This window comes from Fusarium musae, chromosome 11, assembly GCF_019915245.1.
Source record: "Fusarium musae strain F31 chromosome 11, whole genome shotgun sequence".
NCBI classification, from domain to species: Eukaryota; Fungi; Ascomycota; class Sordariomycetes; order Hypocreales; family Nectriaceae; genus Fusarium; species Fusarium musae.
This window is the reverse complement of record NC_058397.1, coordinates 73,209-100,758: the sequence shown is the minus strand read 5'-3', so window position 1 is coordinate 100,758 and position 27,550 is coordinate 73,209. Positions and strand designations below refer to the sequence as shown.

Sequence of the window (27,550 nt, the reverse complement as noted above, 5' to 3'; positions counted from 1 at the left end):
TGATGTATATTCTGTGTATTTTTACTCCATCATCTACTCTTCTCCTCACGTCATCGCTTGACAATGATGTTCTGCAAGGTATCTATAACGGTCTGAATCTCCTCGCCTGCAAAGAGTTAGTAGTGCAATAACAGAGTGTCACAAACTTACGAGTATTATAATGTGCCATGCTCACTCGCACAACGCCATCAGTTGTGTCAAGATCAAGAACCTCCTTTACCAAACGATGAGAGTAAAAGTGACCATGCTTCAACCCGAGATTCGAGTTGGCTTCGATAGCCGCTACGACACTTCGAGAGTTCCACCCATCAATAGTGAAGCTGACGATAGGTAAACGCTTGCTGGGATCTGAGCTCGGTTCTCCGTAAATCTTTGCGTCATCTCGTTTGTCCAGGTATTCGAGTAGTAATTTTTGGATTTCCGTCTCTTGCGCGATACTCTTATCCCAGCTTTCAGCCAAAAGATGGTCAACCACGACTGATATACTCGCTATCAGCTCATAGTTTCCAGCAGAGAATCCAGCCTTATCGGATAGACTTTCGGCGGGGTTGAAGTAGTGGCCCAGTGGACGAAGCTGCTTCTGAGCCTCACGGCTACCGTAGAGCATTGCGATGTGTGGACCAAAGACTTTGTACCATGAAAGGCAGTAGAAGTCGACTCCAAGATCCTTGACGTCGATGGGTCGGTGAGGCGCATAAGCTACTCCATCAACACAGACGAGGACATTCGGATACTCGTGAGCAGCTGCAGCGATGGCCTTGACATCGTGGATTGATCCAAGCAGGTTGGTACAGTGAGTCAAAGCCAGGAATCTCGTCCTATCGGACAAGAGCGGCCTTAAGCTCTCGACTGTGAGCCTTGGATTGTTGCCTTGTCCTTGTGGAGTCCACCACTTGATGTTTAGTCCTTGTCGCTCGGCCAGGTCTAGCCATGGTGCGATGTTTGCCTCGTGATCGAGAGTTGATACGATGATCTCGTCGCCTTGAGCAAAGGTGAGGCCCAGTGCCAGGTTGCGTAGTAATTGGGTTGAAGAGGCGCCATAGACTATATTATCCGTAAGCTGGGTATTCTTTGACAACTGTGCGAAGATTCCAAGTACCAATTTCATCAGGCAGTGCATTGATGTATCGTGCGGCCGCTTCGTAGCCCTTGTTCACTTTTGTTGCTGAGAGTTTGCCTACGCCATACGAGGCGCCCATCTGCACATTCGACGTGATGAGGTAATCTCGTATCCTAGAACAACGGTCAAAACGAATTCGAGTTCACAGTCATGACAAACCCACGAGTCAGCTGCAGCCCCGAGAATTTGACTCCCGCCAGCATTGTCGAGAAAGACTTGATCCTGTTGGAGAGCAGGGAACTTTGCCCGAAGTGCTTCGATGTCAAGTTGTGATTCCGACATCTCCAAATTGCTGCGACAGTACTTTTGTCAAGAGTATAATTGTAATTACTTCTCTTATGCTGAGTTGCACTGGTTTCAACGAAATTGAGGCCAGGTTGAAGCTTGAGGCGATAAGACGGAGCGGGGTAGACTATCTCGGCCCCTGGTAATTATGATGCAATTATTCGGAGGGATAATGCAGGCGAAAGAGGAAGGTGAGACAACAGCCGCAGCTAGCATTGATCAAGACTATTGAGGATTTGAAATCCAGCTGTTTAGTAAAGGAACAGCCTGAAGGAAGCCGCAAGTATGCATAGCTTTCAGCTACTCATTTTGGGTTGCGAAAAAAGCCCGGAGATCAACGAGATTGTAAGAGATTTCAGTGCTGGATATACATTTTGACGCGCCCTCATTTCGCAAGTAGAAAGGAGTTTAAGTTGGAGGTTATGCGCGAAGTGACAACCAGGGGAATGGGGCGGGTCCTCACTGGGATACCCAGCGTCTCAGTGATGGAGTCAACTTCAGCCAAACGACTGTGAGACATTAGTCGCACATTCAATCAGTGGAAGTTTCAGAGCCTCGTATCACAGCGCGTTTTTGTGTGTGATGATTCGTGCTGAGTAGCAACCACTGTCGCTATCGACAAGCCATCACTATCCCAGAGTAGATTCACAAGCCTTTTGGAGCTCATGATTCAATTCCCTTACCCCTCTGATTGTGTATACAATTGAATGTAGTGTAGATATAAGACCGAGGATTAGACTCGAGGATTGGGACCTCGATCAACCACCTTGTGACAACCGAGACAACAAGAACGAGCACAACAAATTACAATCTATTACGAAGCGCACTAGCGACTGCTTTCACCATACACAATGTGTCATATTGAAAACAATCTCATCAAGTGCGACGTGTGCAAGGAGCTTGACGCAGAAAGTCCGACGATATCTTACCCTGATGTCAAGAATGGTCGTCCATGCAAAGGAAAGAAGAAGGATCCGGTCACAAACATCAAACATGTTGATCCAGAGACTTGTTCAAGATGCACACAGCCAGAGGACGAGGAGCCAGACGAGCCTGCAGCGAAGGGAGGACAGTGAGGAGGTTGACAGAAAGGTTGTGGTGGAACAGACATAACACCAAGGTCAAAAGGAATCCATTCGGAAGATGCTGTGATTTGTTTTTTCTCTACTGTGAATGACATGTGAACGTTGTTTCCACTTTTGCGGCGCATTACCTTTTCTTCAAACTCTACTAGAGCTCTGGGACCCCTCTGTGAGACTAACCTTAATCACGGCCTTTAGATCATGGGTCATTGGACATTCACAACGCAACTTGAGGTATAAAATATAGCAAGCCAACTGAATTATCAACCTCAACACTAGTGGAGAATTGAATTAAGCGTAAAGCAAAGCAACAACTTCATATACTAGTTAACATACCGTAAATCCCTTCAAGATGTGTCAATGGACAAAGACAATCACCAAGTGCAAGAAATGTGGCTATGAACTTGACGCCGAGCGATCTCAGGCAAGATGCGACGGCCTGGTCAAGAAGGGGAAATGCAGCGGAGAGAAGCCAGAAATCAAAGTCGAGAAGACAAGGGATACTGATGCATGCCCGGAGTGCACAAAGCCCAAGCCTTATGCTGCAACTGCGGCTTGAGCCAAGAAAGCAAGGAGCGGTAGGAGGAAGCTTTGGTGTTTCATGGTAGCTTAGCTTAGACAGCAAGTTGAGGCTTGAAGACTGCATCTACATTGGATGTATCACCACAAAGGATGGGCGCCTAAGCAAGCTTCCAGCCACATGACTTATGTATCTTGCTAAGCCAGAGATGTTTATCTCTACGTGAAGGCCATATGGCATTCTAGCTCCCAATGCCAAAATCAACTGTTTCTGCAACATGACTGTGCTTTCAGGCATGCTTCTTGGCGTGGTAGATTGGGGACTCCTGGAGTACATATTTGAACAACCACTCTTTCCAATACTGCACACCTTCATTCCCGGACCCTGACAATAGGCGACATCCACCTATGAAGTTGTATACCGTCCTAGTTATGGAAAGCTCTAGGCTATTGACAGCGGCCGTATGATGCATTCTTTACCCTGCTGGATATGTGGATCAGCTTATTGTTGTATTCCTTACTATATGGTGATTCATTCCATACCCAAGTATGCATCAGCACAATTCAGAAGAAAAAGAATTGTTAAGACCATTGGAAATATTTGTCCAAAGCCCCAGTCTGATTCGCTGTTGTTAACAGACTCTATAACGGAGGTCGGTACGTCTAGCACAATTCCTTGGTTGCTTTTTTTTGCAATAAATATATCGTAAATATCCCATGGGATAAAAATGAGAGCAAAAGGCAGGTCCATTAGATGACTGGGGAGTAGGAAAAGTACTGCTGCGTAGGTTGGCAGTACATGAAATAGCCAGGCGCCCCCGATGATAATGGATGCAGTTCTTGATCCCCGACGTCGTATCAGATGCCGGATTGCCCTTGGAACTGATGTCGCAAGGCGCACTAACCAAATGTCGAAAGTGAAGAGCCATCGATCAAAGTAGACATGTACTGGCGAAGTAGTTAATATAATCCAGATAAAAGACTGAGAAACCCAAAAGAAGTTCATATATATCCAAAAAGTAAAAGTAAACCGATCATCTGATATGTCCAAATGGGTGCTGAAGCATTGCGGTGTGTGGCTCTTACGTGCATTCCACGTCGCTTCAAATGCCTGGAAGCGGGTGAGAATGAGATAAGTCCAGTAAATCCATCGCCCAGGTGACACAAGCGAGGACAGTTCTTGGGATCAATCTATATCTTTCCGCCTGGTTATCCCTGACCTTGCGATAGATCTGGGATGCTGCGCCAAATCCCATGAGTGCGAGATCAGCTAAGATCCAGGCGATCCAAAGATGGTAGTTTGGATATGCATCGATATCGGAAAGCAAGTTAACCAATGATGAGACAACAACGCCCAATGCAGAAACGAGGTTGGTGTCAGCAATGGAAAGCAAGAGCTCATCCCAAGGTGTAAGATTTTGTGAAGAAGACGAGAGACCCGTAGTTAGAGGTTGTTCGCTTCTGGCATGGTTGTATATGTTCTTTACATGCGCCAACCAGATTTTCGATGAAAAAAATACACCCATAGATGCGTTCACAGCAAACGTTGCAATTGTCTATCGCACAGGTGACAGGTCAGACAGACAGCCTCGATACTTTAGCGCAGTGATAGTTACTCACACCCCACCCTGCAATATCTGAATTAGCCTGAATCTGGCCGTAGCACCATCCGTCATTCGTTACACTATTGGCGTCTGACATTATGTCTTGCAATTACGGGCACTGAGCACAGGGAAGCGGCAAGGGGAGTTTTGATAAGTGCTATGAAGAAAAAACGTAATTCTTTGGGCTTGCAGACTTGACAGCAGCTAGTGCTTATTTATAAACGATTTTACAGCTTATCTGGTACTGATCAGTGGCGCAAGAGGTAGCTCAGCCTGTCAGCTGACTGGGAGGCCTCTTATAATATTGCTTTATAAAAACTTATATAACCTTAAGTCGAGATGTGCAAAGCGTACTATAGAAAGTTAAGGGAGGAAATCACCGTGGCTAAAGGCTACGATAAGATGTACCGGATTGGGAGGTTTTGCTGTTGGGGGAATTGGCCAGAAGAATGTCGGTGGAGTAGCAAGAGGTATTGCAGTCGTTGCACTCCTCCGAGGTACAAGAATGGGGATTGTGGCGATGGAAATATGTGCTTTGCTTCTTGTGTGGCATCTGTGCTTAGTATTGAAGCTTGTATTCATCCCGCAAGCTCATATGATTAGTTGTGTAACGTTTTTGCAGCAAATCATAAGACAAACTTCCGCTTCAAGAGTCACAGTTATAAAGGATTAGCGATTCACTATCATTCAATGCACATTCTTCTTCTTGTAGCACTGTTCCACACGGCTACAAAGCCACGTGTGAGATTGTACAGGTATATAAAGAGAACAGGAGGCTTAGTATTTTTCCCCTATCATTCTCCAATACATTCATTTCAAAGCAATCCAATACTTAAACGACCACATACTCCATCAAAAAGCCCTTTGAACGCAACAATGTGCCTCGTTCATATTACAGTCAAAGAGTGCAGAGATTGTTATTTTGAGATCAACAAGACTCATGCTGTACCTATACCTTGCAAGGAAGTGACGGAGGGGAAAGCCTGTAAAGGTACGAGATACCGATCCCATAAGGAGAGGACGCATGAGAGTCTCTGCCCTGTGTGCTTAAGGAAGAAGCTTGCTGCCCAGTAAAGGAGGACAGGTCGGTGGATGAACTCAATTGGCAGGTTACTGAATGTTAGGTATTAGCTAGTGCATAAACACCGTTCTTGAACGATATCAAGGTTTTCTGTTCGGTGGTTACCGTCTCGTTGTATAATTGGCTTTTCATTAACTAGGCTGAAGTCTATATCTCATGTTGTAGATATGGAGCATATAATCGAGCCGAGAAGCACTTGTAGACGGCTTATGTAAGAGAGTTTACGCCGCTGCTTGTGTTGAATCAATGATGCTCAAGCGCAGTACCGTGAGAACAAGCTTGAGAAGTGCATCTCATAAGTGTAGAAGTACTGCATACGTTCACTATTACACAACTCGTGGGGGCAGATCATGCATTTAAATAGAGCACAATTCCCCAAGCCTCCACTTACCCGCGCCATTACTTCCCAGTCCCCCACTGCCAAACATATTATCAACATCGAACTTAAAATTCGCCTTCAGGATGTGCATCGTTCCGGGCACAGTGGTGATCTGCAAAACGTGCGGCGAGGAGATCACAAGAATCATGCACACTCTTCAACCATGCCAGAGATATCTGGACAGAGGTCATGCCGCTTGTCTTGGGGTAAAACATCCATTGACAGCTAGCATGCTTTGTGAATGCAGTCCTTGCTTTGAACGGAAGAAGGAAGACAAGTGTATTGTCTGTGAACCTGATAGTTAATCCGAGTGGTTAGCTGTCTCGTAAGAGGGTGATACATGGAACACGATCGGTCAGCAGTAGTTAGCTATGCAAAGTGATTACTGAAAGAATGAAACTCGACAACAAACCGTAAACTATGGGTTATCCATGTACTGAGAGCTGTAAAAACATGGCGACACTGTCAGCGATAAAATCCAATGTTTGAACAATGTGAATCAAGACATAAGGATCAACACAGTGAAGCATTCTAGAAATGCACGTCTCTTATGCCGATGGTCCAAGATACAGTCCTCAGCTTTTCACTGCCACACAAGGACTATATATTACATCGACGGAATTGCGAAGCCCATGCTCTTACCTTCGAATACTATAATTCTTCAAAGGATAACACGGTCTGAACTAATCCACAAACTACAGCCAGATATCTTTTACATACTCACTCGAGATGTGCACCACCAAACGAGACGTGTACAAGTGTAACAAATGCTTTTACGTTATCAACACAACTTTCGCGGCTACCGCAATGTGTGAGGGATACAAAAACAATGGTCAATGCACCGGGGTTCATTATCCAACTTCAGTGGAGTACATGACTAGTGACCGATGCCCAATTTGTATTGCCAATAAGAATAAGGACAAAAAATAGTGTGGAGGAAGTATGAGATTTGAACATCTGCTGAGGGAGACTGGGCCAAGTTATTGCTTTGCTTCCAGGATGGAGAAACACTATATGTTAGATACGTAGTATACTTTTATCTAGTTAACATTTGATTATACCTCAAGTTATCTGACCGCCGCAGTGAGCCCTGGGACCCTCTCCTCTATCTATGTTCTTGATTCCATCTAAAGAGTGACAGGCTAGACCTTTGCCATTAATTTCTTGTTGATTCTCAGCCGTAGGATAACAGTCAGAACAGTAGCGACGGCTGACATGGAGCCAGCGTAGAACATGGCAGGTCGATATGCGCCCAGCCCCTCACCTGCACCTCCATGAGCTTGAAGAAGGAAACCAGCAATAGGAGATCCCTGCAGATACCATGTTAGTCTTCTATAGAGGCAGATGAACAGTGAACTTACGAAGAGGTAGCCAGCAACCCAGCCAACGATGACCATGCCCATAGCCGTTGAAACCCTAGCAGAGCCAAATACATTGCCGACAACAGTCGGCATGGAAGAAAAGAATCCACCATTCATCAAACCATTGAGCACTGCGAACACAGCAAGGGGCGCGAGAGTGGTTGATGCAGGCCAGAGGGCAAGCATGGTAAGTGAGTTACCGAGGAAGAATGCCGCAAGCGTATTCAACGGGCCGAATTTATCGCAGAGATAGCCACTCATGATTCGTCCTACAGCAGATGCAAAACTGAAGCCTGCGACGAGTCCAGCACCAGTGCTCGTACTCAGACCCATAGATCGGGAATAGAGGGGTAGGAAATAAGGTGGGACGAGAAGAGGGAAGATACCGATGCCAGCGGCGAAGAAGAGGATAGCGAAGTTGAGCTGTCGGAAGAGCCTCCAGTCAACGATTCCAGTCTTGGCCAAAGGCACCCTCTCTTGAATCAGAAGTGCAGCTGGGAGTCCCGAAACAGCGACGAGGATGCCAGTGATGCGAAAGGCCCATTCGACGCTATGCTTCTCAATAAGAGAATTGGTCGCAATACTCATAATCGCGCCTCCAAAGCCACCGCCTGCATAGACGATACCATTCGCCAGACCCCTCTTCTTCATGAAGTACTGCGCCGGAGCGAGGGAGAACGACATGAAGCAACCAGCCATACCGAGGCCAAGAGGAATACCAGGAAGAAAAATCAATCCAACGAGATGATCCGTAACAAAACTCGCGCCAATAAGCGAAAGCGCCATGAGAATGATCCCCACGCTGCTGAGTTTCCGTGTCCCAAACGTCCGTAGCATTCTCGACACAATAACCCCAACAGTCGCCATCAAAGCAGGCGATAAGGAACCGCAGAAGGATAAAGCCAGAGGAGACCCGACGTTTCGCTCGACGAGGGCGTTTTGATACACGCCCCAGACGTAGCTGAGGCCGATGACCCACCATGCTACGACGGCGCAGGCACCGATTACGACCCAGCCGTAGCCGCCGTCGGGGACGGTGCTATCAGCGATGCGTGAAGCCTCGAGTGCTGGGTCATCTGAGTCATGGCTGCTTGGGGACGTGTTTTCAGCGAGACCGGCTCTTGTTGGGCGGAGGGTTGAGGCGGTGGTGGGTTCGTATGTTGTGCCGTTGCCGTAGGCTTCGAGCTGGACGGCTGTAGTCGTCGACATGATGTTGTCGCAGCCGGGGTATTTGGGTGCTCAATGACGATAAATAGCATACAACCTTTTCGTGAGTTGATTATGTTGAGGGGCGAGGGAATTTGGTGGCTGCGAGGCTACTTATCCTCAGTGTCAATTGAAGGGCGCGGGCTACATCGTCAATCGCGCCCAGAATTGCCAAGACAGCCGAATTAGCTTAAATTCATCACGTTTTCCCGATTTTCAGACATATTCATTGCCGTCATTTGCATCAGACGGAGGCAATCGTAAATAGAGCTTAAGAGAGTAATCGTGGGCACCATTCGCGGTAAGTTCAAGTGCTTGACTTGAGCAGTTGGAGGTTTTGGTCCATGGGATGAGGCGTCAAATTAAGGGCGTGGGGTCATCCGCTGATTGACTTATCTGCACCCTTCTGTGTCAAGATGCTTTTCTATTGCCTTGGTGTAAGCCGGGAACTGGGGGTATTGCTATGTTATTTCCAAGAATTTCTTCTGATTCCCCCCTCTGCCGACAACACCATGGCATGATAATCCACGTCGGATATGTTTTTTTGTCCCCAAGAGGGAGCTGTAGCACTTGCGAGTAGGTGTCAAGCAGCGTCTCGTCCCATCCTTCAAAGGAGGACAGCATACACTGAAGGTCTTGAGGATATCTTCGCCGTAAGATAGGCCTATTGGCCTCATCGCCCTTATCGGGAGACCAGGAAAGTCGCCACGTATTGCATTGCGTCACAGCTAATGCACGCCATTTTGTCGGTGAATCTGCTTGCCAGAACGGTACGCCAGATCAAATGGTGTACTGAATCTTCAAACGCTTAAATCATATGGAGGGTTGGGGGAGTCAAAAGAAATATCCGTTTCACTCTACAGGGGTTAATGATGCATTTGGCATTTATATGTGATAGACTGTAAACCTGTTCATTACATGATGCAATGCCTTGCAAGTACAAGTCGGTTATCTTGATGTCTTAGATCAATGTCTCAGAACCCCCTCTTCAATGCAGTATAAGAATTCAGCTTTTTCCTTCATCGAGACAATCTACCTCTGCTTCTCAAGTCATTACATACACAAATATGGCAATCGTTACAAGGTCAACTACGAGCGAGCACAACAAGCTTTCAAGTCTCCCGTCCGATGGCCCTGAATCTTTAATTCCGTTGACACAATTATATCACCCACCATCTCCTCACAAAGTACACCCAAGAGCAGACTGGGTCATTGAACAAGTTCGGCGATGGCTGTACCCGCATCTCAAGCAACTCGGTGCTGAGACGCTCATCAAGGGCATCGTCAACGAGACGGCGTCCATGTGCACGTATCTCTACCCAAACGCCGACGATGAGGGAATCTTTCTGGCTACAGGCTTCGTGACTGTGCAATTTGACATCTTTGACAGCGCTGCTATTCTCAAGGCGATCCAGGCGACTCCGTCGGGACAACGGCTGGCTAGAGATCTCCAGAAGTTGCGCGATACTCCGCAGCGGATGGCAAACGGTATTGTATCCGCTGCACGCATAATGGAGAATCCAAACTCATACACTCATACGAAGAGTGCCGCGAGGTGGTTTCGGACTGGGAGACAGATCCGTTCCTTCTGGGAACTATCTACAATCTTCGACGCGCATGCACATCCGAGGCCGACACATCAACGAGGAGCGCTTCGAGGTCTGGCTGACCAAGTCTTGCGCTGCCATGAAGGACTTTGGCAAGTCTCATGCCCTGATCTACAGCGAAGCCAAGAACATGACCGTCGAAGAATATGCAGACCACAAATTGAGGAATTCCGGCATGATCTATACCGTTCTCTTTGTCGAGATGGCAATGGGAACATTTCTCTCCAGGGAGCACAACGCCATTCCACGAACCCGTCAGATCCAGCAGCATAGCGAAAAGATTGGCTCCTTACTAAATGAGATATTCTCATATGAGAAAGAGACATTTTTAGAGAATACAAATAATCTATTAGCCGTGCTGGTGCGTACGGAGAAGATTAGTTTACATGAGGCTGCGCAACGAGTCGGTGCGATGTCGCAGAGACATGCCCTGGAGGTGAAGCGCATTCGGATTGAGATTGAAGCTGAGTATGATCATGGTAGTGGAGAGGATGTTGGTCTTGGAACGTACGTGGCGGACATGGAGTTGTTTGGTGCAGCGTGTTGGTTCTGGCAACTTCAGGGCACGAAGCGGTACTGCTCCAAGACATCGCCGTTTGCTGAGCTGCGACTTGAGGGAGAAGATGGGAAGGCAGAGTAAAAGTAGCTTATACTTACTCAAATAACATAAAAATTTGGCCACTATCATTGCACATAAGGCCAAGAGACACCAAGGTCAATTCATCTGATTCTCGCGGCTCTTTGACAGTGTTATCTTGGAACTTCTCGAAGCAGGTTTCTGTGGTTTAGTGAGTCGTCAAAATAAAGGCGCGGGCGCGTCATCTCAATTATCTCACCCTCTATTTCGCTTGAATGTCATCATGTTCTGCATCAATTAGCCACCTGCTAAGTATAAAGGAGTTACGATAGTTCATTCCAACTCTCCTTCACTTTTCCTTTCAGATTTGTTCAATCCATCTCACGTCTCCCTTAGCATTGACACTCCAACACTCAAGCTCACCTCACAACTCACAATGACCTCATCACACGACCCTACAGCTTTAACGCAAAGCTTTCACTACAAGACCTCAGCACACAGCTATGATGTGAAATGGGGTTCACTGGGTGATCCCAAGTCTCCTCCTCTCATTTTTATTCATGGGACTCCGTGGTCATCTCGCGTCTGGGTCCCTTTTGCCCTCTCACTGTCGCGTCAGTTTCACGTGTATCTCTTTGATAGACCTGGTTTCGGCGACACGCCAGCAGAGAAGAAATTAGATCCAACAAAGGCCATATCAAGCGCAATTGAAGAGTATGATAGCAACCTCGCGCGACAAGCAGAGGTGTTTGCTGCGCTCTTCAAGTCCTGGCAAGCAGATTGGCCTCAAGAGAAGGCTCACGTCATCGCTCACGACAATGCCGGTCTCGTCAGTCTACGAGGCTATCTCCTACATGACTTGCCATATGCCAGCCTCTGTCTCATCGACGTTGTCGCAATCGGTCCATTTGGCCAACCTCTCTTCAAAGTCATCGCCGAAAACCCGCAGCTGTTTGAACAACTCCCCGATACGGCCTTTGAGGGCATACTAGAGAGTTACATCAGCGACGCAGCATACTACGAACTACCAAAAGAGACAATGCAGATGCTTAAAGAGCCTTGGCTACGAGAAGGTGGAAAACGAGGCTTTATTCGTGAATTGTGCCAAGCCAACTCCAGATCGACGGAGGAGGTGGAGGCGAGATATGGAGAGGTCGGGCCGAAGCTGCCAATCAAGATCATCTGGGGAGCTGATGATAAGTGGCTCCCTGTGGAGGTTGCGCACAGATTAGGGAACGCGTTGAAGGCCAGCGAGCTTATCGTTATCGATAAGGCTGGTCATCTGAGTATGATTGATCAGGGAGCGCGTGTTGGAGTTGAGTTGGGTTTGTGGCTTAGTGCTGCTTTGAATAAATAATAATAGAGACTAGAGTTCCTTTATCATTATCAAGCTGACTGCCTATCTCATCTTGGATGGAGAATATTCTTGTGGTTAAAGTGAGTTAATGCGATAGTATATCTCGTGCGGAGGGTTAAACTCCACTAAGATAAATCAGACGCATCGTCAGGGACGTGTTAAAGTCACCAATATCTTCGATAGCATTACATAGAAGTGAAGTAGACTGAACATAAAATATAAATATATCTATTACCCTGTTCTCTTCTCTGAATTGTGAATACAATATCGCTTCCTAGTCATTGATTTCTAGGCCACTACCCTATACTAACTGACGCAGCGGCCGGCCATGCTAGCATTAGATCTAGCGTCAGCTATTTTTACCGCAAAGACACACCAATTCTCGGGCTCTCGGACACTCATCGAACGCCCCCGAAGCCATGTGTCGCACTTCGATCTGTGCTACGTAAATCTCGCACTACGCCAACAAGGCTACGGCTCAATACAACAGTCGCGAAAGCTTCAAAGTGGTATTTATCGTGTTGCAATAAAAGAACGTTCTCGCGAGATCATCACCCCTTGCTCAAGGTCACAATTTTATCCGAAACAAACCTTCTTTACGAGCTGACAGGAGGATTCTTTCGGTGCCTGACTAAAATAACTAGAGCCCACTGTGATCGTCAGGGCAGAAAAAGTCAATGATGCGTCCCGATTCCATTGATGATTGAATATTCTCAGCTATGCCGATAACACGGCCCAACTCATCCGATCTTGGAGGAATCAGCTGAAGTGTTCCCCATAGAGAGTGACGACTTACCCACCGGGTAATTACGCGTCAGGGAACCCGTTCTCCACTGGCAAGGATTGCGTTACGCAACAGTACCCAGTATTACCGGGTCAATCTTCATCTCCCCCCCTTTCGATTGCCTTATCAGTAACAGAAACTGGGTTCTGAACCAACACTCATAGGCTCAGAGCTCTAGACTAGCTGAAAAAAAAAGTTTGCCAGGCGCAGCAAGATAACGCTGTCGCTTTTTATATACCCACCGCAGCCTACCATTCCCTCCCACTTACCTAAAGTTTGCTTGCGCATCTTTGTTTTCATTTTCGCTTTTTGAACTCGTGGTAGGCCAACGTCGCATTCTTTAAAAGTCACTCGTTCTTTTTGTTGTGACCTGCTACGACTTTCACTCGTTTTTTTACTAATTTAACTAATCCAAATTTTCTTACTTTCTCCACGATGTATTGGTTCAGGATCGCCCTTGCGGGTCTTTTTGCTTCAGCTGCTGCTCAGACCTACAGCGAGTGCAACCCTATGGAGAAGAGTACGTGAACAGTATCCGCTTTGTTTTTCCTTAACAGACACTGATTATAGCCCAGCATGCTCTGCTGACAAAGGTCTTGCTTCTTCATCATACTCGGTCGACTTCACGAAGGGTGCTGATGATGACAATTGGGAGGGAACTGGCCATGGCACTGTCAAGTATACTTCTGATGGTGCCGAGTTCACGGTCTCCAAGCAGGGTGACTCGCCTACCATTCAGAGCAAGTGGTACATGTTCTTCGGTCGCATGGAGGTTCACTTGAAGGCCGCTCCTGGAACCGGCATCGTCTCATCTGTCGTCCTTCTTTCTGATGTTCTCGACGAGATTGATTGGGAGTGGCTTGGAGGTAAAGACGGAGACGTTCAGACCAATTACTACGGCAAAGGAAACTCCGAATCCGATACTCGAAGCGCTACTTACGCAGTCACCCAAGCCCAGGAAGAGTTCCACAACTATACCATCCACTGGACCAAGGATTCTTGCGAGTGGTACATCAACGGCGTCGCTGTCCGCACACTCAATTTTGCCGATGCTCTTGGAGGAGAGAACTATCCTCAGACTCCCATGCGCGTCAAGCTTGGTATCTGGGCCGGTGGCGATCCTGATAACGCTGAGGGAACTATCGAGTGGGCTGGCGGAGAGACTGATTACACTAAAGGTCCTTACACCATGACTGTTCAGAAGATTGCGATTGAGAACCTTAACCCTGCGGAGAGCTACACCTACAGCGATGCGACAGGTTCATACAAGAGCATCAAGTTTGACGAGAAGGATAGTGGCAGCGACGACGACGATGATGACTCCTCATCAACTGCTTCCGAAGCCGCCTCAAAGACATCTTCCAAGGCTACTACTTCCAAGACATCTTCCGAATCTACATTCACCACCAAGGCAACCAGCGAGACTGACTCCGAGTCATCAACAACAGCTTCATCTGACGCTTCTAGCAAGACTGAGAGCGCCGACTTCAAGAACAGCAACGCAGAGACCACTAGCGCCGGTGCAACTTCGTCCGCGAGCAGTGCTGCAGTCACGCCTTCGACTACTGATGGTTCAACAAACGGCGCTGCTGGAAACTGGCCCAAGATGTGGCTTGCACTTGGATCGACTTTTGCTGCTATGGTCATGATGTAAACTCTGGATCTTATTATATATAGAGTGGCGAAGCTGTTGATTGGACTTGGATAGGTCTTGTCGTAATACATACTTTGACTCTATATTGCTCTTGTAATGAATAATTCCTAGCTATATATAGTTGAAATGCTATAGATATCTCTGATTACTGTGTCACTGGACTATGACCTAGGCAATAACTGTAGTTCCAGCAATTAACAGATTGTTCCAGCAGGTTCAATGAGATGATAAGTGTTCAAACACTAAGAGCAAACTCCAATACCCTTATCCTTATTACCGCGACAGCAGTTTTCAAAAGGCCCAAGATCTCCAAAGACAGTACAGAAAGACTAAATTATTATGCTTATATTAGCACAGAATATGATAAACCTTTTAAAGTAAACAAGAAGACTTACCCCATCACCACTAAGTGAATTGCGGCCACAGCAGCTCGCGGTATAGCCATTACGCGGCACAATCTGTCCAGCAGCGTTGACAGAGCAGCAATAAAGATCTTGCTGGGCAGCGACGCTATTGTTTTCATGTTAGCTATATATATAGGCTAAATATAAGACAAATATGCCTCTGGGTTGAGATAAAGAGGGCATGACATACCACGAGGCTAAAATGGCCGATAGGAAGAATGAAATCTTCATGTTGGATGATTGGTTAGGTAGTAAATTTGAGTGATGATAGTGCGAAAAGTAAAGTAAATAGCCAGTGCTTAGACAGAAGTTAAGAGGGAAATTGTTTTAAGCCAGAGTATGGGCTATTTATATAAAGATTTCTTTTTGTTTGATAATTATAAAATATAATAAAAACTTACAAAGTCGTAATAAACTTTAAGTAATACCTAAGCTATTAATAAAAGGCTAGCTGCTCTGTCTATAGTGGAGTAATACAAGGGGAGCTGAGAGTCTCTTGCCATGTCACCTCCCCTTTACTTTACTTCTGGAACCTTAAAAGAAGACCACCAGGTGCGTAATCCGCGGCCTTTGTATTTAAAAAAGGCTGGGAGAACCGCCGTGCTATCCGAGATGATGCCATTAACCTCCCCACAAAGGGTCTTGATGTTGACTAGCGTGCTATGACAGAACGCTCAACCGCTTGATTAAGTTTATAGCTACGGAGTATCTAATGACCGCCCAGCTAGTGAAACACTCCCTGGTGACTTTGCAAAAGCTTAATTTATTGGGTATCTTATCTTCTGCGAGTACGGATACAAGATGCCTGATCTCTATGAGTCAGTTATTCAAGTCAGTGTACTGGCCGACGTCCCGCTCTGCCTGTAAAGCTAGCTAACTGGATCGTCGTGAACGTGACAGCGAATCACATAATTGCCGATCTCTTAGATTCAGAATGTAACTGTAACCCTACTCCACAGCCAGTAAGTCAAGCATCCACCGCTTCATATCCTGAGTACACTCTCCATCTTCGTTCTCGATGACTATAAAGTCATGGGCACAATTCTCATAACGCTGAAACCGCAACTTCAGATCGGGGTTCAAGAGCTCGACCCTTTCCTCGAAAGCAAGCACCTGATCTCGGAAGATCTCGTGTGTTCCGGCAGTCACGTACATCTGGCTCACGACAGATGCCATTCCGGCCAAACTAGACTCATCTCTATCTAGTGGAAATGCTGAGATGGTGGGTTCGGCGTCAGGGCCTAGTAACTCCTTGGTAAATGCTACAATGCCTGGTGTTGGAAGCATATCTATCCATGCGTTCTCTCTGTATGAAGTATCGTCGGTGGATTGGGCTACCCATGGAGAAGCCAGAAAGGCACCAGCCAGGGGCTTGGCTAATGTTATTTCTGGGACTGTGGGTAGTGGTTGAAGGAGGTGACAGAGTAACTGGGCTGTTAGTTGTCCGCCGGCAGAGTCTCCTCCAATTATAATATTCTGAGGTGAAATTCCCTTGTGTAGAAGATAAGCCAGTCCGCTTGCTGCTTGTCGAAGTTGTACTGGGTATCTCGCCTCGGGAATCAAAGTGTACTCAAGAACAGCCACTGCGACCTCAACGCCCTTTTCGATCCCCGCAAGGACATATGCTCGCCAGCACCAATCCAGATGTCCTTTCGTGATTGGGGCCGCATAGCCACCGCCGTGAAAGAACAGAACAACTTTCTTTGCTTGTTTTCGATCGCCTATCCAAAGCAGCGACGATTTGCCGTCTTCTAGAACCTCGCGGTCATATTCAAGTCTCGCGACATGTTGCTGGTGTCCGATCTTTTCCGCTTCCTTACTTTGCTGCTGTATCCATTTTTTGTATGCGTCTCGAGTTGGTAGAGACAAGTATTGGATTTGCCGCGGCGAGAATCCAAGAGCTACTTTTAAAACGGCGCAAACGATGAACAAGCGTGGTGGGAGACCTCTGCGCGTTGTGATAAGGATGGATCGTAGGATATAAGTGAGGGTGAGGGGGGCTTCAGGAATAGATAGGTTAGTTACTTATACTGTGACTAGGACACTGTCATTACTGTACCGGCATATGATAGACGCAGAGCTAGCTTCAGCTTCTCCCACCTTGAGAATGGAGGATTCATGGTTTATTGCAATACGGGATGAAACAGATTGATTGAGGCGAGGTTGCGTACTTTGGCCATATGTGCTAGGTGTCGATTGAATGAACTTGAGGAACAGGGTCCAGTATTTGTGTCACTCCGGTAGCCCATGCCGAGGAATTCCCCACTGGGTATTGGCGCCCCAAAATCCATGCCGAGGCATGGCATAGGATTTGGTTTGATCATACTAAGACACTTGGCATGATAGAACCGAAAGTTCATGACCCCCCACGAATAACAAGCCTAGGTACGGAATCAAGCCGTCGATACTAACGGAAGCGCTCCGCATTTTGGCAAGGCAGGCTCCAAATCATTGGCTTGCAGCTTGATGGTTGGACAGCTGGTGCATCTACCGATGCTTTGGGACTAGCTTGCGAAGATCTGCGGAGGCGAGTGCATCTGTCAGGATCTGCATCGTGAGAAAACATCAAAATTCTGAATGGCCTCGATCTTATCGAAAATATTGATGCGACTTCTAATAGACACGAATTGGCCAGAAAACCATCAAGCATAAAGATTCAACATGGAATCAGTTCACACTCTCTTGGGAAACTGTTTTACTCTCAACACCGCGGGCACGGGTCCGTTCCGACTCGTGCAGATTATCGTCGGAATAGTTCCAACAATGAGCTAACGACATAGACTAAGACTAGTGTCCATTAGATACGAATAATGAGGGGTAAACCTGGGGTTAGTCTCTACCCCATACTGGCATGTGATGTTCCCGAGGAACTTAAAGATGTCTACCGCCTTGGCCTGGGGCTTGTAGGTGCCAGACCCCCTTATTCACTCTTCCTGAAGCTACGGCAACACCAATATCCTCATGATGGCTGAACGTACAGCAGTTGGACTTCCTACAGGACCAAGCTCTGGGCCTCTGACGGATGCGCAATGGCAGGTTATGATGGCTATTATGGACACTATCATTGCTCCTTGTCCTGAGAGCGCGATACCTGCTGGTCAGAAGAGTGCTCTACTCAACAACTGCGATGATACTACACTCAGGGCTTTTCTTGACGAAAAGCCTTCCAATATGCCACTGTTCCAGGAGATTTTGAAGCGCCTGCTGGCGAATCTCCATGCTGATAAACTGTCTGCAATTGCTACAGTATGCTCACTTCTCGGGTAAGCCTTTTCCTTCTTCGAACTTGCCTTTAATATAGTTTACTAATATCGTGACATGACAGAAATCGAGCTGCTGTCCTTCCTCTTACTGGTTATTTCACAATATTTTGTGATCTGTCTCCCCAAGACCGAACATTAGTACTCAACTCTTGGCAAACGAGCTCTCTAGCTACCTTTCGCGTCCTCTTCAAACAACTCTCAATCATCGGGAAGCATGTTTATCTCCGATCAAGTACGCTTTTCAATGAAGTCGTTCGCTTCCCATCCACTCCTGTTGGATGGCATCCGGTCGAATCATACCCATTTGAGTTCATGCAGTTCAACGACTCCGAAACCCATGTTCAACTAGAAACCGATGTTGTGATTGTGGGCTCTGGCTGTGGTGCAGGAGTCGTCGCAAGGACTATGGCCATGGCAGGCCATCGCGTTTTAGTGGTGGATAAAGGACAACATTTTGAAACCACGTCGATGCCCCTCGATCAAAGCGCAGGATACTTTCATCTTTTCGAGGGTGGAGGTCTAGTATCCTCTGAGGACGGATCTATCTCTACACTCGCAGGGTCATGCTTTGGTGGAGGCGGAACAGTCAACTGGAGCGCCTGCTTACAGCCTCAGAACACAGTCCGCGATGAATGGGCAGACCAGCGAGGTCTCAGCTTCTTCAAATCGGCCAAGTTCCAGGAACATCTTGATTCGGTCTGTGAGCGCATGGGCGTCAGCAACGAGCCTATCAACCATAACCACGGAAACAACGTTTTGCTCGAGGGTGGACGCAGACTCGGATACAGCGCTAAGCAGGTGCCCCAGAATACAGGCCATGGCGAGCATCTGGATGGATATTGCTCCTTGGGTTGCTGGAAGGGTCAGAAGAATGGGCCTGTTAATGGCTGGCTACCAGATGCTGCTAGGTGCGGAGCCAAGTTCATTACAGGCTTTTACGTCAACAAGGTCCTTTTTAAGAAGCGTGGTGGTAAAAATGTCGCCTATGGTGTGACTGGAACTTGGAGACCAAAAGACGGCCCTGATGCCGCGGCCAGAACGGTGACGATCAGCGCGAAGAGGGTTGTGATTTCAGCTGGTAGTCTGTGCAGTCCTATCATCTTGAAAAACAGCGGACTCAAGGTACGACCTAAATTCAGCACTACAAATACCGGATCGATTGCTAACGCCAGGATAGAACAAGCATATTGGACGCAACCTCCATCTACACCCAACATCGTTCGTATCAGCAATATTTGAACAGGAGACACGACCATGGGAAGGTATGTCGCCACCTTCGAGCCATCATTATTGTAGCAGCTCCAATGTTAACAATTGCAGGCGGAATCCTCACCTCTGTAGTTTCGAGCTTCGATAACGTCGACGGACATGGCCATGGCGTGAGGCTTGAGCGTCCTGCAATGCTGGTAAGTCTCCCCGATAATCAATATTCGAAGTTAAACTGACAGTGGTAGCCTTCTATGTGTCTGACATGGTGTAATTGGACCTCAGGAGCTGACTACAAAGCCACAATATTGAAGTACAGGAACATGGAAGCATACATCGCTATTACTCGAGATCGCGACAGCGGACAAGTCACAGCGGACCCTATAAATGGCACACCTCGATTGGTCTACACTCCCTCCAAGTTCGATGCCAGCAACAACATGAAGGGCATGCTTGGCCTGGCAAAGATTCTCTATGTCCAAGGTGCCTTAGAGATCCACCCCATACTCCCCGGTCTTGAGCCATTCATCCGTGAGCCAAAGAACTCGACGGATGGTGTCGATAGCTCTTCAGGAGTCACAGATGCGAAGTTTTCGGAATGGCTGAAGAAGATGGAAGCTCATGGGAACAAGACCCCAGATACGCCTTATGGATCTGCTCACCAGATGGGAACGTGCCGAATGAGCACCAAGGAATCCGACGGCGTTGTGGACGAGTATGGAAAGGTCTGGGGCTGTGAGAACCTGATCGTCGCAGATGCGAGCGTCTTTCCGAGTGCGAGTGGTGTCAACCCTATGGTCACTACAATGGCGATCTCTGAACACATTGCCTTGGCCATGGCAGAGGAGTTGGCTCGGGATACACAGGAGCGTCCTAGATTGTAGTATGTGTTTCCCCGAGAAACCTACTGTGTAATAGTACATAGCGTTAGTTCCATCCATGCAATCTATACTCCGGGTATTGTTTTCCGTTGTCGTCATTCTATCATACTGTTGCAAAGGCCTTACCTGAGAACGGATTCACTCGCTCATCGTACATGAGATCTTCAGTCTAATGGGCGCATAGCAGGCGCGGACAAGGCAGACTAAGGGTGAAAATGAAACACGGACCCCAAATTGGTGGACCCCAACGAACCTTGGTGTAAGACAAGCCCGTCGAAGGGCCGTATATTTGGCAGATTACAGCTATCTCGTCTTACTGCCGATCCCCGGGGGGGATCTGCAAATAGATCTACAAAAGCTGATATCTAGGGCTTGGCACCCGCCAATCCCTCCTTGGCAGTATGAATCGCACTATCCGCCTTATACATAGATCCAGGTAGTAACTATTTACTCTAGTAGAATTATCATTTATAGAAAACTACTAAGTTGGCTAATAAAAATGAGCCTCGGCTCTATTTAACCAGTACTGGCTAAAGAGGAATGTAAAAGGTAAGGTCTAGTTTAGTTAGAGAATAATAAGTTATACAGTAAAATCGTTCGGAGAGGTAATAGAAGAAGTCTTGAATACGTCCTATATGCTTGGCTTGCGTAATGTGTTCTAAGTATAGACCTTTTCAGCTTTGTGTTACGCTGGGGGCTACTGCCTTGGTATTTGTGGCATGGAGAAGATTTGGGGGCCTTGATCTGCATAGTCTGTATACTGTGCAGATGGCTAAGCCGTGCCTGTAGAGCTATAGGTATAAAAGACTCTCTATCACCCAGCTCAAGTCTATCAACTACACTGAACTTCAGAACACTATCTTCCAGTCTATCTTCAAGTCAACATTTATTTTTCATATACCCTCCACATCATGCACGTCTCAAAGCTCTTTATCGTCGGCGCCATTGTGACGGCCGCCGAAGCCTTTACATGTGCCAGAGAGCTATTCGGACAATGCTACTTCGTCGATGGCAACCCAGTTGGCCAGCAACAGCGTTGTGCTATTAAGTGCGAAGACAAATTTGGCCATGTCAACTGTGTCTGCCCGGACTACTACCCCAAGAACGACAAAGGATGGCCTTATTCTGGAAAGCATGAGTGCATTCCTGTTGGTGCATACAATGGCCGACACAAGTGCTATTAAGTAGCTCTCTATACATCCCCCCATTGGAAGTAAGTAAGAACGATTCTCAGGGATGGCATTTAATGTATAAATTGGTTCTTATGCTAACTCAACAGACCCTTGTATTGCTATAGTTAGACTATGGGAAGAGTTGGGTCGGGTTGCGATAGGGAAATTGAAGAGCCAGTTGCTAGGATGCTACTGGTATAGTGGGAATAGTTAAGCTTATTAGTACACCTAGGGCCTGCAACACTATGAGGCTTAGAATTTCAGACTTTCCTACCTTAAGTCATTCCCCTCGGGATCTTCGTGTTTTCCCTGCTCACTTTTTGTATAAGGGAAAGAGTTACGTTATGCCCCAGTAGAAACGTGACTGTTGGTTGCACAGGTACATTGAACTATCAATATGGCATCGACCTGATATTCTTAACCCTTGCTGGCAAGATGATTTTAGACTGCAACGCTGCAACGGCCCGACTGAACCTTGCAGCTAACCCTGAATTGATCTGTCAAGCTGTCAACCTGCGCGGGGTAATGAGGCTGTGTACCAGTTGTTATTGGTGCCTGTCAGGTGTGACAGTGTGCAATGTTGGACGGTAACAGTGGAGAGCCGCAATTCTAGACCCCGGGCACAAGGGTACATGTCAAAAGGTCCTGACGTTGCTGCTGTCGGTTGAAATGGCACGACCCTTGAACCCACAGCTTATCAGGCTAGGTCAAAGCACCCCGGTCTACAGAGTTCGATTCACTGCCCTTTACATATAGGCCGCCTTCTTAAATTCATAAGATTATTTCCTTCCCAACTTGTTATCTTTTGCAGCACCACATTGCACTCGCCATTTACCTGAGCATTCCTAATACAATGAAAGATCTCCGCGAAGCTCTACTAGCTCCTTCTCCGAAAGGTATTTCCGAAAACACCCTGTCGGAAACCGTAGCTCGAGATGAGGAGAGTGTGCGCCAAAGCATTGCCCGAGGGGAGGATCTTGAAGAACTCCGAGGAGCGGCCTTTCACAATCGAACATGGGTCATCAGCGACCGCTATTGCAATGTTGGCGATGGCGTCGACTCTCTTGAGGGCTATCTCCATGATCTTTGGCACATGTACTACCAGGTCGCCCGCCATACAGCCCATGAAACGCCGGAACATGACCGAGTTGTTCTAGACATACTCAAGATCAGGGACGCGGAGTTTTAACCCGACCCGCGCCGGGTGTTTTTGGGGTCGATATTGCACGAACAGTTGAAGGCACGCTATGGAATGATCTACCCTTCTTGGTCACTGACATGACCAAATTCTGGGTCGACAACGCCGCAAAGCTTTCGAGCGCTCATCGCGTCAATTTTGCGTCTTTCTTGGCCAAACTGGCAGCAACACGCATCAGCAAGGACAGGGTGTGTCAGATTGCCCTTGTTCTCTTCCGGTCTGCACTCGAAGAACCTCGAGAGCTTAACACGGGTCAAGGATCTGACCAAGAGGACAGAAGTCGAGACATGAGAGAGCTTGACGTTGTCCACTTGCTGCCGTCTGTCTCGATTTGGATCAAGGAGGCTGGCTACAATCTGATTCAACTATCAGATGTATCGTGGAATGATTGCCCCAGCGCTGTTGGTGAGGGTGGCACCATGTTCGTCGAGTCAGTGCTTGGGAAACGATGCCCGTATGGATTCACACCTTGGCGCTGGATGTTCTGGCTCAAGCGTTTGTATGAAATCAGAGATGAGGCAAAAGAGGCCAAAGAGGAACGCCTAGAGGAATATGCTGCTGATGCCATTGAATCAATGCGCGAGGCGGTGGTAGAGCGTAACTCTGAGATTCTGAGAGCTTATAAGAATGCTGGAAAAGACGTGCACGAGGAAAAACATCTGTCTTGCTTGAAGGATCCAGCTCAGAGCTTGGAAGAGCTGGCTATGAGCCGGATGGATGACACTGGTGATAGCGAATAGTAACTTCCAGACTTTATCTCTTAAGAACAGACACTCTTTTAATTGTATATGCCTTCTATGAAAACTATTTTGCTTCACATGCGCGAAAAACACCGGATAGCATGTTCTCAGCTGCCAATACGTTTGTATACATCCAAGGCTTATGCCTAGAGAGTCTCAAGTCTAAGCACCTGCTCCGTGTTGTATGTAACAGTTAGCATTTTGGGATCATGGCATGTGGGCAGTGGCGTAAGCTGTGTTAAACCTATCATTTGTTTCAGCTTGGCAGAAAACCCCAGGTCGGAGTAAGACCACGATGCTATCTAGCAAAAGCTTCACTTCGACGTATGGGGCCGGCCCCCCTTCCTCTCCCATATACAGTAAACGCCGAACCGGGCCACGCGTTACGTTATGTAGATCACGGCCCGCATCTGCTTGGCTGAGGGATTAATTGAATGATACGGCAAGGCACAGCACAGAGTTTCTTTCGCGAGGATACAGGTGGATTAAACTGGGCTGACGTGGGTCGTTAAACAGCAGGCGTCTAGCGTTGTTCTCGTATATACGCTCAAACCAATCGGACCCTCTATCGTATAGGACGCTATGACACGTTCCTAGTCATCCCTGGTGAGGCCTGCCGCCCGCGAAGCCCCGACCCCCATAGCGGTTCAGAGCGGAGCTGATGGGTTTCTGTTTCGAGTCAACTTACCATTAATGCCTTTCAGAGATGGTATGCATACGTATCTCCATGAAATGATTCTCTTGTAAGGGGCGACTTTCATCAGCTCTATAAGGACTCAAATTGATTGGGCTGCAAGGAGGGATATCTTGGGGGCTGACAAGCACTCTTGGCATTCTGTCGGCAAATATATTCAAGTGGCCGCGACTGCTGAAGCGCTTGGTGCTCAGCCCGTCAAGTTGTATGTTCAAAGCTTGTGCGGTCTTGAATCACCTGTCTTTAAACTAGGTAGTCATTTAGGCTGTTTACATACCCAAAATCTGGCTTTAGTACTTTCAAGTGAACCAGGGGTCATTTCAGGCTCTAGTACCTGACCATTTGCGGCATCGTGGCGATATGCTTGCCATCTATCAATCAGATTAAGTGAAAGTGACTATTCAGGAACTATTGGCTTGTTCTTGTGTATTAGCCTACAAGTTCCTTCAACATCATTACGCTAAATGGGCGACTTGATCCAGAGATATCCGTTTGACTCACATCTGAATCAGGTGAGCTGCGTGTTGGTTCCAGGACCACTCATGTCAAAAAAAAGTTGAGTTGTTTGTTGGTTCTAGCAGTTCATGCACTGCATACACGAAGTAACACATGCAACTTCCATCACATTCAGCGAGATAATGTAACAAGACAAGATCAGCATTTATAAATTTCATTGCCAGACAAGAAGTACATAAGAGTGTGTTTGAGCTGCTATTAACCCTACAGAATCAAGCACTCACAGCACTTCTACCTGGATACTCAGATACAAACTTCCAAGCCCTCCCCAGATCGCCATCACCAACTGTAATATGCAGTTCTCTACCATCACTCTCTTACTCGTTGCCTCCATGGGCGTAGCAGCCACTCCCATTGACTTTCCAGCCATGGCCCTCGATGCGAGGCGCAACTAGGAGAAACGCCTCGATTATAAGGGAGTGAGTCAACAGCACTACATCCATTGATACCTGGGAAGAATTCTCTACTAATCACACCGAATCTCTTTCTAGACATGCACCAAGTCCAGTAACACGTGAAGATACAAGGGCCCGAACGGCAGGACCACGTTCAAGAAGTGCGGCACCTTCACCAACCAGAAGGTACAGTCTCGCTGATCCCCAGCTATGCTAAACTAACATTTTACTCTTTTGTGCACTAAGGATGGAGCTCCTTGTGTGTAGGAGAGTGACAAAGGTGTTGGTGGTAAGGTCAACTGTAAATAGACTGTTTGAGAACCTGGCTGGGTTTTACATGTCCTCAAACTTGACTGTGATTGGGACAAGCAAGATTGTGTAATGCTTCTCGAGGGCAACCTAGTTACGCATAGTGGAACCTAAGGTTGTGCAATAATGTCCTTTCCGGATATAATTATACCTATAGCCGTGATGTGTCTTATCAGTGATGTAGTGTTGGTGTAGGACGAGAAAGAAATATCAGTATCTCCTGAACTATCCTCCCAGGTTTGCTGCCTCCCAATATGGAAAGACTATCGCATCAGGATCAAGGGGGAAACATGTTGTCAAAGCGTTCTGCAGAGACAAATCACCTTCCAAGAGTGTATCTAGCAGCCCATGCCTCTGGTGTTCCTGAGAGTATGCAGTCGATTCGTCTTCCACTATGAAGAATGAGTAAAGATATGCATTGACACTGGTATACTAAGGACTAACCTTGTTGCCTCCCTGTGATGGTTTGGTGCATTTTGGTAAGTAGGTTGAAGGACTTGCGAATGCACAAGCTGAACGAAGAGATGGCCTCCAAGACCAAGTGGCATTTGTTTGATGCCTCAATCACGATAGATTGATCCAATGTGGCCCATAGGGAGGGGCAGAGCCGGCACGTCATAAGCACCAGGCTGGCGGTGCAAGCATCTGCAAATCATTATTAATCTATACCTGTAATATCTGATCAGAATACCTACATAGGCTGTTCCACCACCATGCCTCGGCAGTCTCTGTGCGAAAGGTCTCGTGAACTAAGTTGATGAGCTGTATTGAAGAGCGTACGCATGCTCTAGCGCCGTCGTGCTTGAAGGATGAGTGCAAGTCGTCACTGGTGCCCTGCGAAGTATTTAGAGCTAAGAGCTGACTTAAGATTGGGCGGTATAGCATGACTTGTAGATAAGTAAACCTGACGTCATTTTATAAGCAATCCAGGCATGTCAGTGTTGTTTATATGGGATATCTTACCGTGACCGTAGCACATTTCTCTGAATGACGAGAATCGTAGCTTCGTGTGGCGGGATTGTCTCTCTAGCCATAGGTTCATGCCAGGAGAGGAATTTTGGAAGTTCAAGCTCGAAAACCCGAAGCTTCCCTTGTAGCTCGGCAAAGACGTCCATGCTTTGACTACTGATATCTGTGGGAGCGACAGCACCCTGATCATCGTGAGGCAGTTTGCATTGCCACGGTCTGTACACCTTTGACAGCATACTATCCAGGATGATACTTAAACGAACGCTCTCAATTTGGAACTGTAGTTTGAAATCTTCATGACTTTCGGTGCTCTGAAGGTTGGAGACAGTACTCTCTGGTAAGGAAAGTGTTGAGATATTGGTGATCATCGTGGGCCGACCGAAGGTCATGCTCACCAGCCTATATCCGTTAGCGAGCATCAAAGGGGGTTGCTCTGTAACCTTACGTATCCAGAACAATACAACCGTGCCATGTCCTTCGTCTAATGCGTTGCACTCGCGACTCTTGCGGACTATATGGCGGCAAGCTGTGTAGGCCCAAGCCCTGCGCCACTCGACAAGCCAACCCGGTAGTATTCCAGCAGCGATCTGGAAACGAAGTACCTTGTAGAACCAAAGCAACGAGTACAAGAGTTTGCACAACGCTTAGGTCATTTATGTCCAGGAGTTCAAGGTTGACTTTATCCTTGGCTCGACTGAAGAAGACTTCATAAGCTTTCGTCTTGGCTGCCGTGGAAAGATTCGAGAAAATGCACCCCAATGCAAAGATGGCGTTTAGGGAAGAGAAGAAAGCAACGGTGGTGGCATCTTCGCCTAGGCCTAGGTTCCGATACTCTTCTGGACATGTAGTTTGTCCGCTCGGCAACCAAAGTGAGTTATAGCCATGCTCGAAAGCCTGCTTGTCGAACACGGGGTATATCCAGTATATGCGCTCGAAATACCTCTCTAAAAGGTGATCTGCTAGGCGCCGTGGAGGAAGAACAAACTTGTCGACATCGCCAAACAGATGTGTAGGCTGTGAGGTACAAGCTTGAGGGTTTGAATGATGGCTTGACGGGGGGATTGCTGTTCCACAAGTCTCTTTCAAGAATGAGGCAGCTGAAGAAGAACCATAGAAGCCCTCGCGTGTGCCACGATGATGTTCAATGTCCTCTTCGGACGTGGTTGTGCCCATAGCAGTGACGCGTC

The 27,550-nt window shown here is 47.3% G+C and overlaps 10 protein-coding genes across 10 annotated transcripts; 6 read left to right on the top strand and 4 right to left on the bottom strand.

Moving 5' to 3' along the window:
• Nucleotides 1-50: 50 nt before the first annotated feature.
• Nucleotides 51-1,402, bottom strand: J7337_013088 (putative secondary metabolism biosynthetic enzyme; the record flags this gene model as incomplete). The annotated part of the gene is made up of 4 exons (XM_044830584.1): nucleotides 51-106; nucleotides 151-1,044; nucleotides 1,100-1,233; nucleotides 1,284-1,402. The coding sequence occupies 4 exons, from the start codon at nucleotides 1,400-1,402 to the stop codon at nucleotides 51-53; spliced, it is 1,203 nt and encodes a 400-aa protein (XP_044673859.1).
• Nucleotides 1,403-7,212: 5,810 nt separating this feature from the next.
• J7337_013087 (uncharacterized protein) lies at nucleotides 7,213-8,640 on the bottom strand (the record flags this gene model as incomplete). The annotated part of the gene is made up of 2 exons (XM_044830583.1): nucleotides 7,213-7,380; nucleotides 7,432-8,640. 2 exons carry the CDS (start codon nucleotides 8,638-8,640, stop codon nucleotides 7,213-7,215), a joined length of 1,377 nt encoding a protein of 458 aa, XP_044673858.1.
• Nucleotides 8,641-9,704: 1,064 nt separating this feature from the next.
• J7337_013086 (uncharacterized protein) lies at nucleotides 9,705-10,884 on the top strand (the record flags this gene model as incomplete). The annotated part of the gene is made up of 2 exons (XM_044830582.1): nucleotides 9,705-10,125; nucleotides 10,184-10,884. The coding sequence occupies 2 exons, from the start codon at nucleotides 9,705-9,707 to the stop codon at nucleotides 10,882-10,884; spliced, it is 1,122 nt and encodes a 373-aa protein (XP_044673857.1).
• A 373-nt stretch (nucleotides 10,885-11,257) lies between these two features.
• Nucleotides 11,258-12,178, top strand: J7337_013085 (uncharacterized protein; the record flags this gene model as incomplete). Its single annotated transcript, XM_044830581.1, has 1 exon — nucleotides 11,258-12,178. One exon carries the CDS (start codon nucleotides 11,258-11,260, stop codon nucleotides 12,176-12,178), a length of 921 nt encoding a protein of 306 aa, XP_044673856.1.
• A 1,219-nt stretch (nucleotides 12,179-13,397) lies between these two features.
• J7337_013084 (uncharacterized protein) lies at nucleotides 13,398-14,616 on the top strand (the record flags this gene model as incomplete). Its single annotated transcript, XM_044830580.1, has 2 exons — nucleotides 13,398-13,482; nucleotides 13,538-14,616. The coding sequence occupies 2 exons, from the start codon at nucleotides 13,398-13,400 to the stop codon at nucleotides 14,614-14,616; spliced, it is 1,164 nt and encodes a 387-aa protein (XP_044673855.1).
• A 1,352-nt stretch (nucleotides 14,617-15,968) lies between these two features.
• Nucleotides 15,969-17,140, bottom strand: J7337_013083 (uncharacterized protein; the record flags this gene model as incomplete). Its single annotated transcript, XM_044830579.1, has 2 exons — nucleotides 15,969-16,839; nucleotides 17,121-17,140. 2 exons carry the CDS (start codon nucleotides 17,138-17,140, stop codon nucleotides 15,969-15,971), a joined length of 891 nt encoding a protein of 296 aa, XP_044673854.1.
• An 844-nt stretch (nucleotides 17,141-17,984) lies between these two features.
• On the top strand, nucleotides 17,985-20,373 carry J7337_013082 (uncharacterized protein; the record flags this gene model as incomplete). Its single annotated transcript, XM_044830578.1, has 5 exons — nucleotides 17,985-18,283; nucleotides 18,346-19,405; nucleotides 19,461-19,545; nucleotides 19,604-19,689; nucleotides 19,804-20,373. 5 exons carry the CDS (start codon nucleotides 17,985-17,987, stop codon nucleotides 20,371-20,373), a joined length of 2,100 nt encoding a protein of 699 aa, XP_044673853.1.
• Nucleotides 20,374-21,281: 908 nt separating this feature from the next.
• On the top strand, nucleotides 21,282-21,554 carry J7337_013081 (uncharacterized protein; the record flags this gene model as incomplete). Its single annotated transcript, XM_044830577.1, has 1 exon — nucleotides 21,282-21,554. The coding sequence occupies one exon, from the start codon at nucleotides 21,282-21,284 to the stop codon at nucleotides 21,552-21,554; it is 273 nt and encodes a 90-aa protein (XP_044673852.1).
• Nucleotides 21,555-22,395: 841 nt separating this feature from the next.
• On the top strand, nucleotides 22,396-23,480 carry J7337_013080 (uncharacterized protein; the record flags this gene model as incomplete). The annotated part of the gene is made up of 2 exons (XM_044830576.1): nucleotides 22,396-22,689; nucleotides 22,716-23,480. 2 exons carry the CDS (start codon nucleotides 22,396-22,398, stop codon nucleotides 23,478-23,480), a joined length of 1,059 nt encoding a protein of 352 aa, XP_044673851.1.
• Nucleotides 23,481-26,357: 2,877 nt separating this feature from the next.
• J7337_013079 (uncharacterized protein) lies at nucleotides 26,358-26,731 on the bottom strand (the record flags this gene model as incomplete). Its single annotated transcript, XM_044830575.1, has 1 exon — nucleotides 26,358-26,731. A coding segment is annotated over one exon (374 nt), but the record flags the coding sequence as incomplete, so codon positions are not given.
• Between the last annotated feature and the right edge of the window lie 819 nt (nucleotides 26,732-27,550).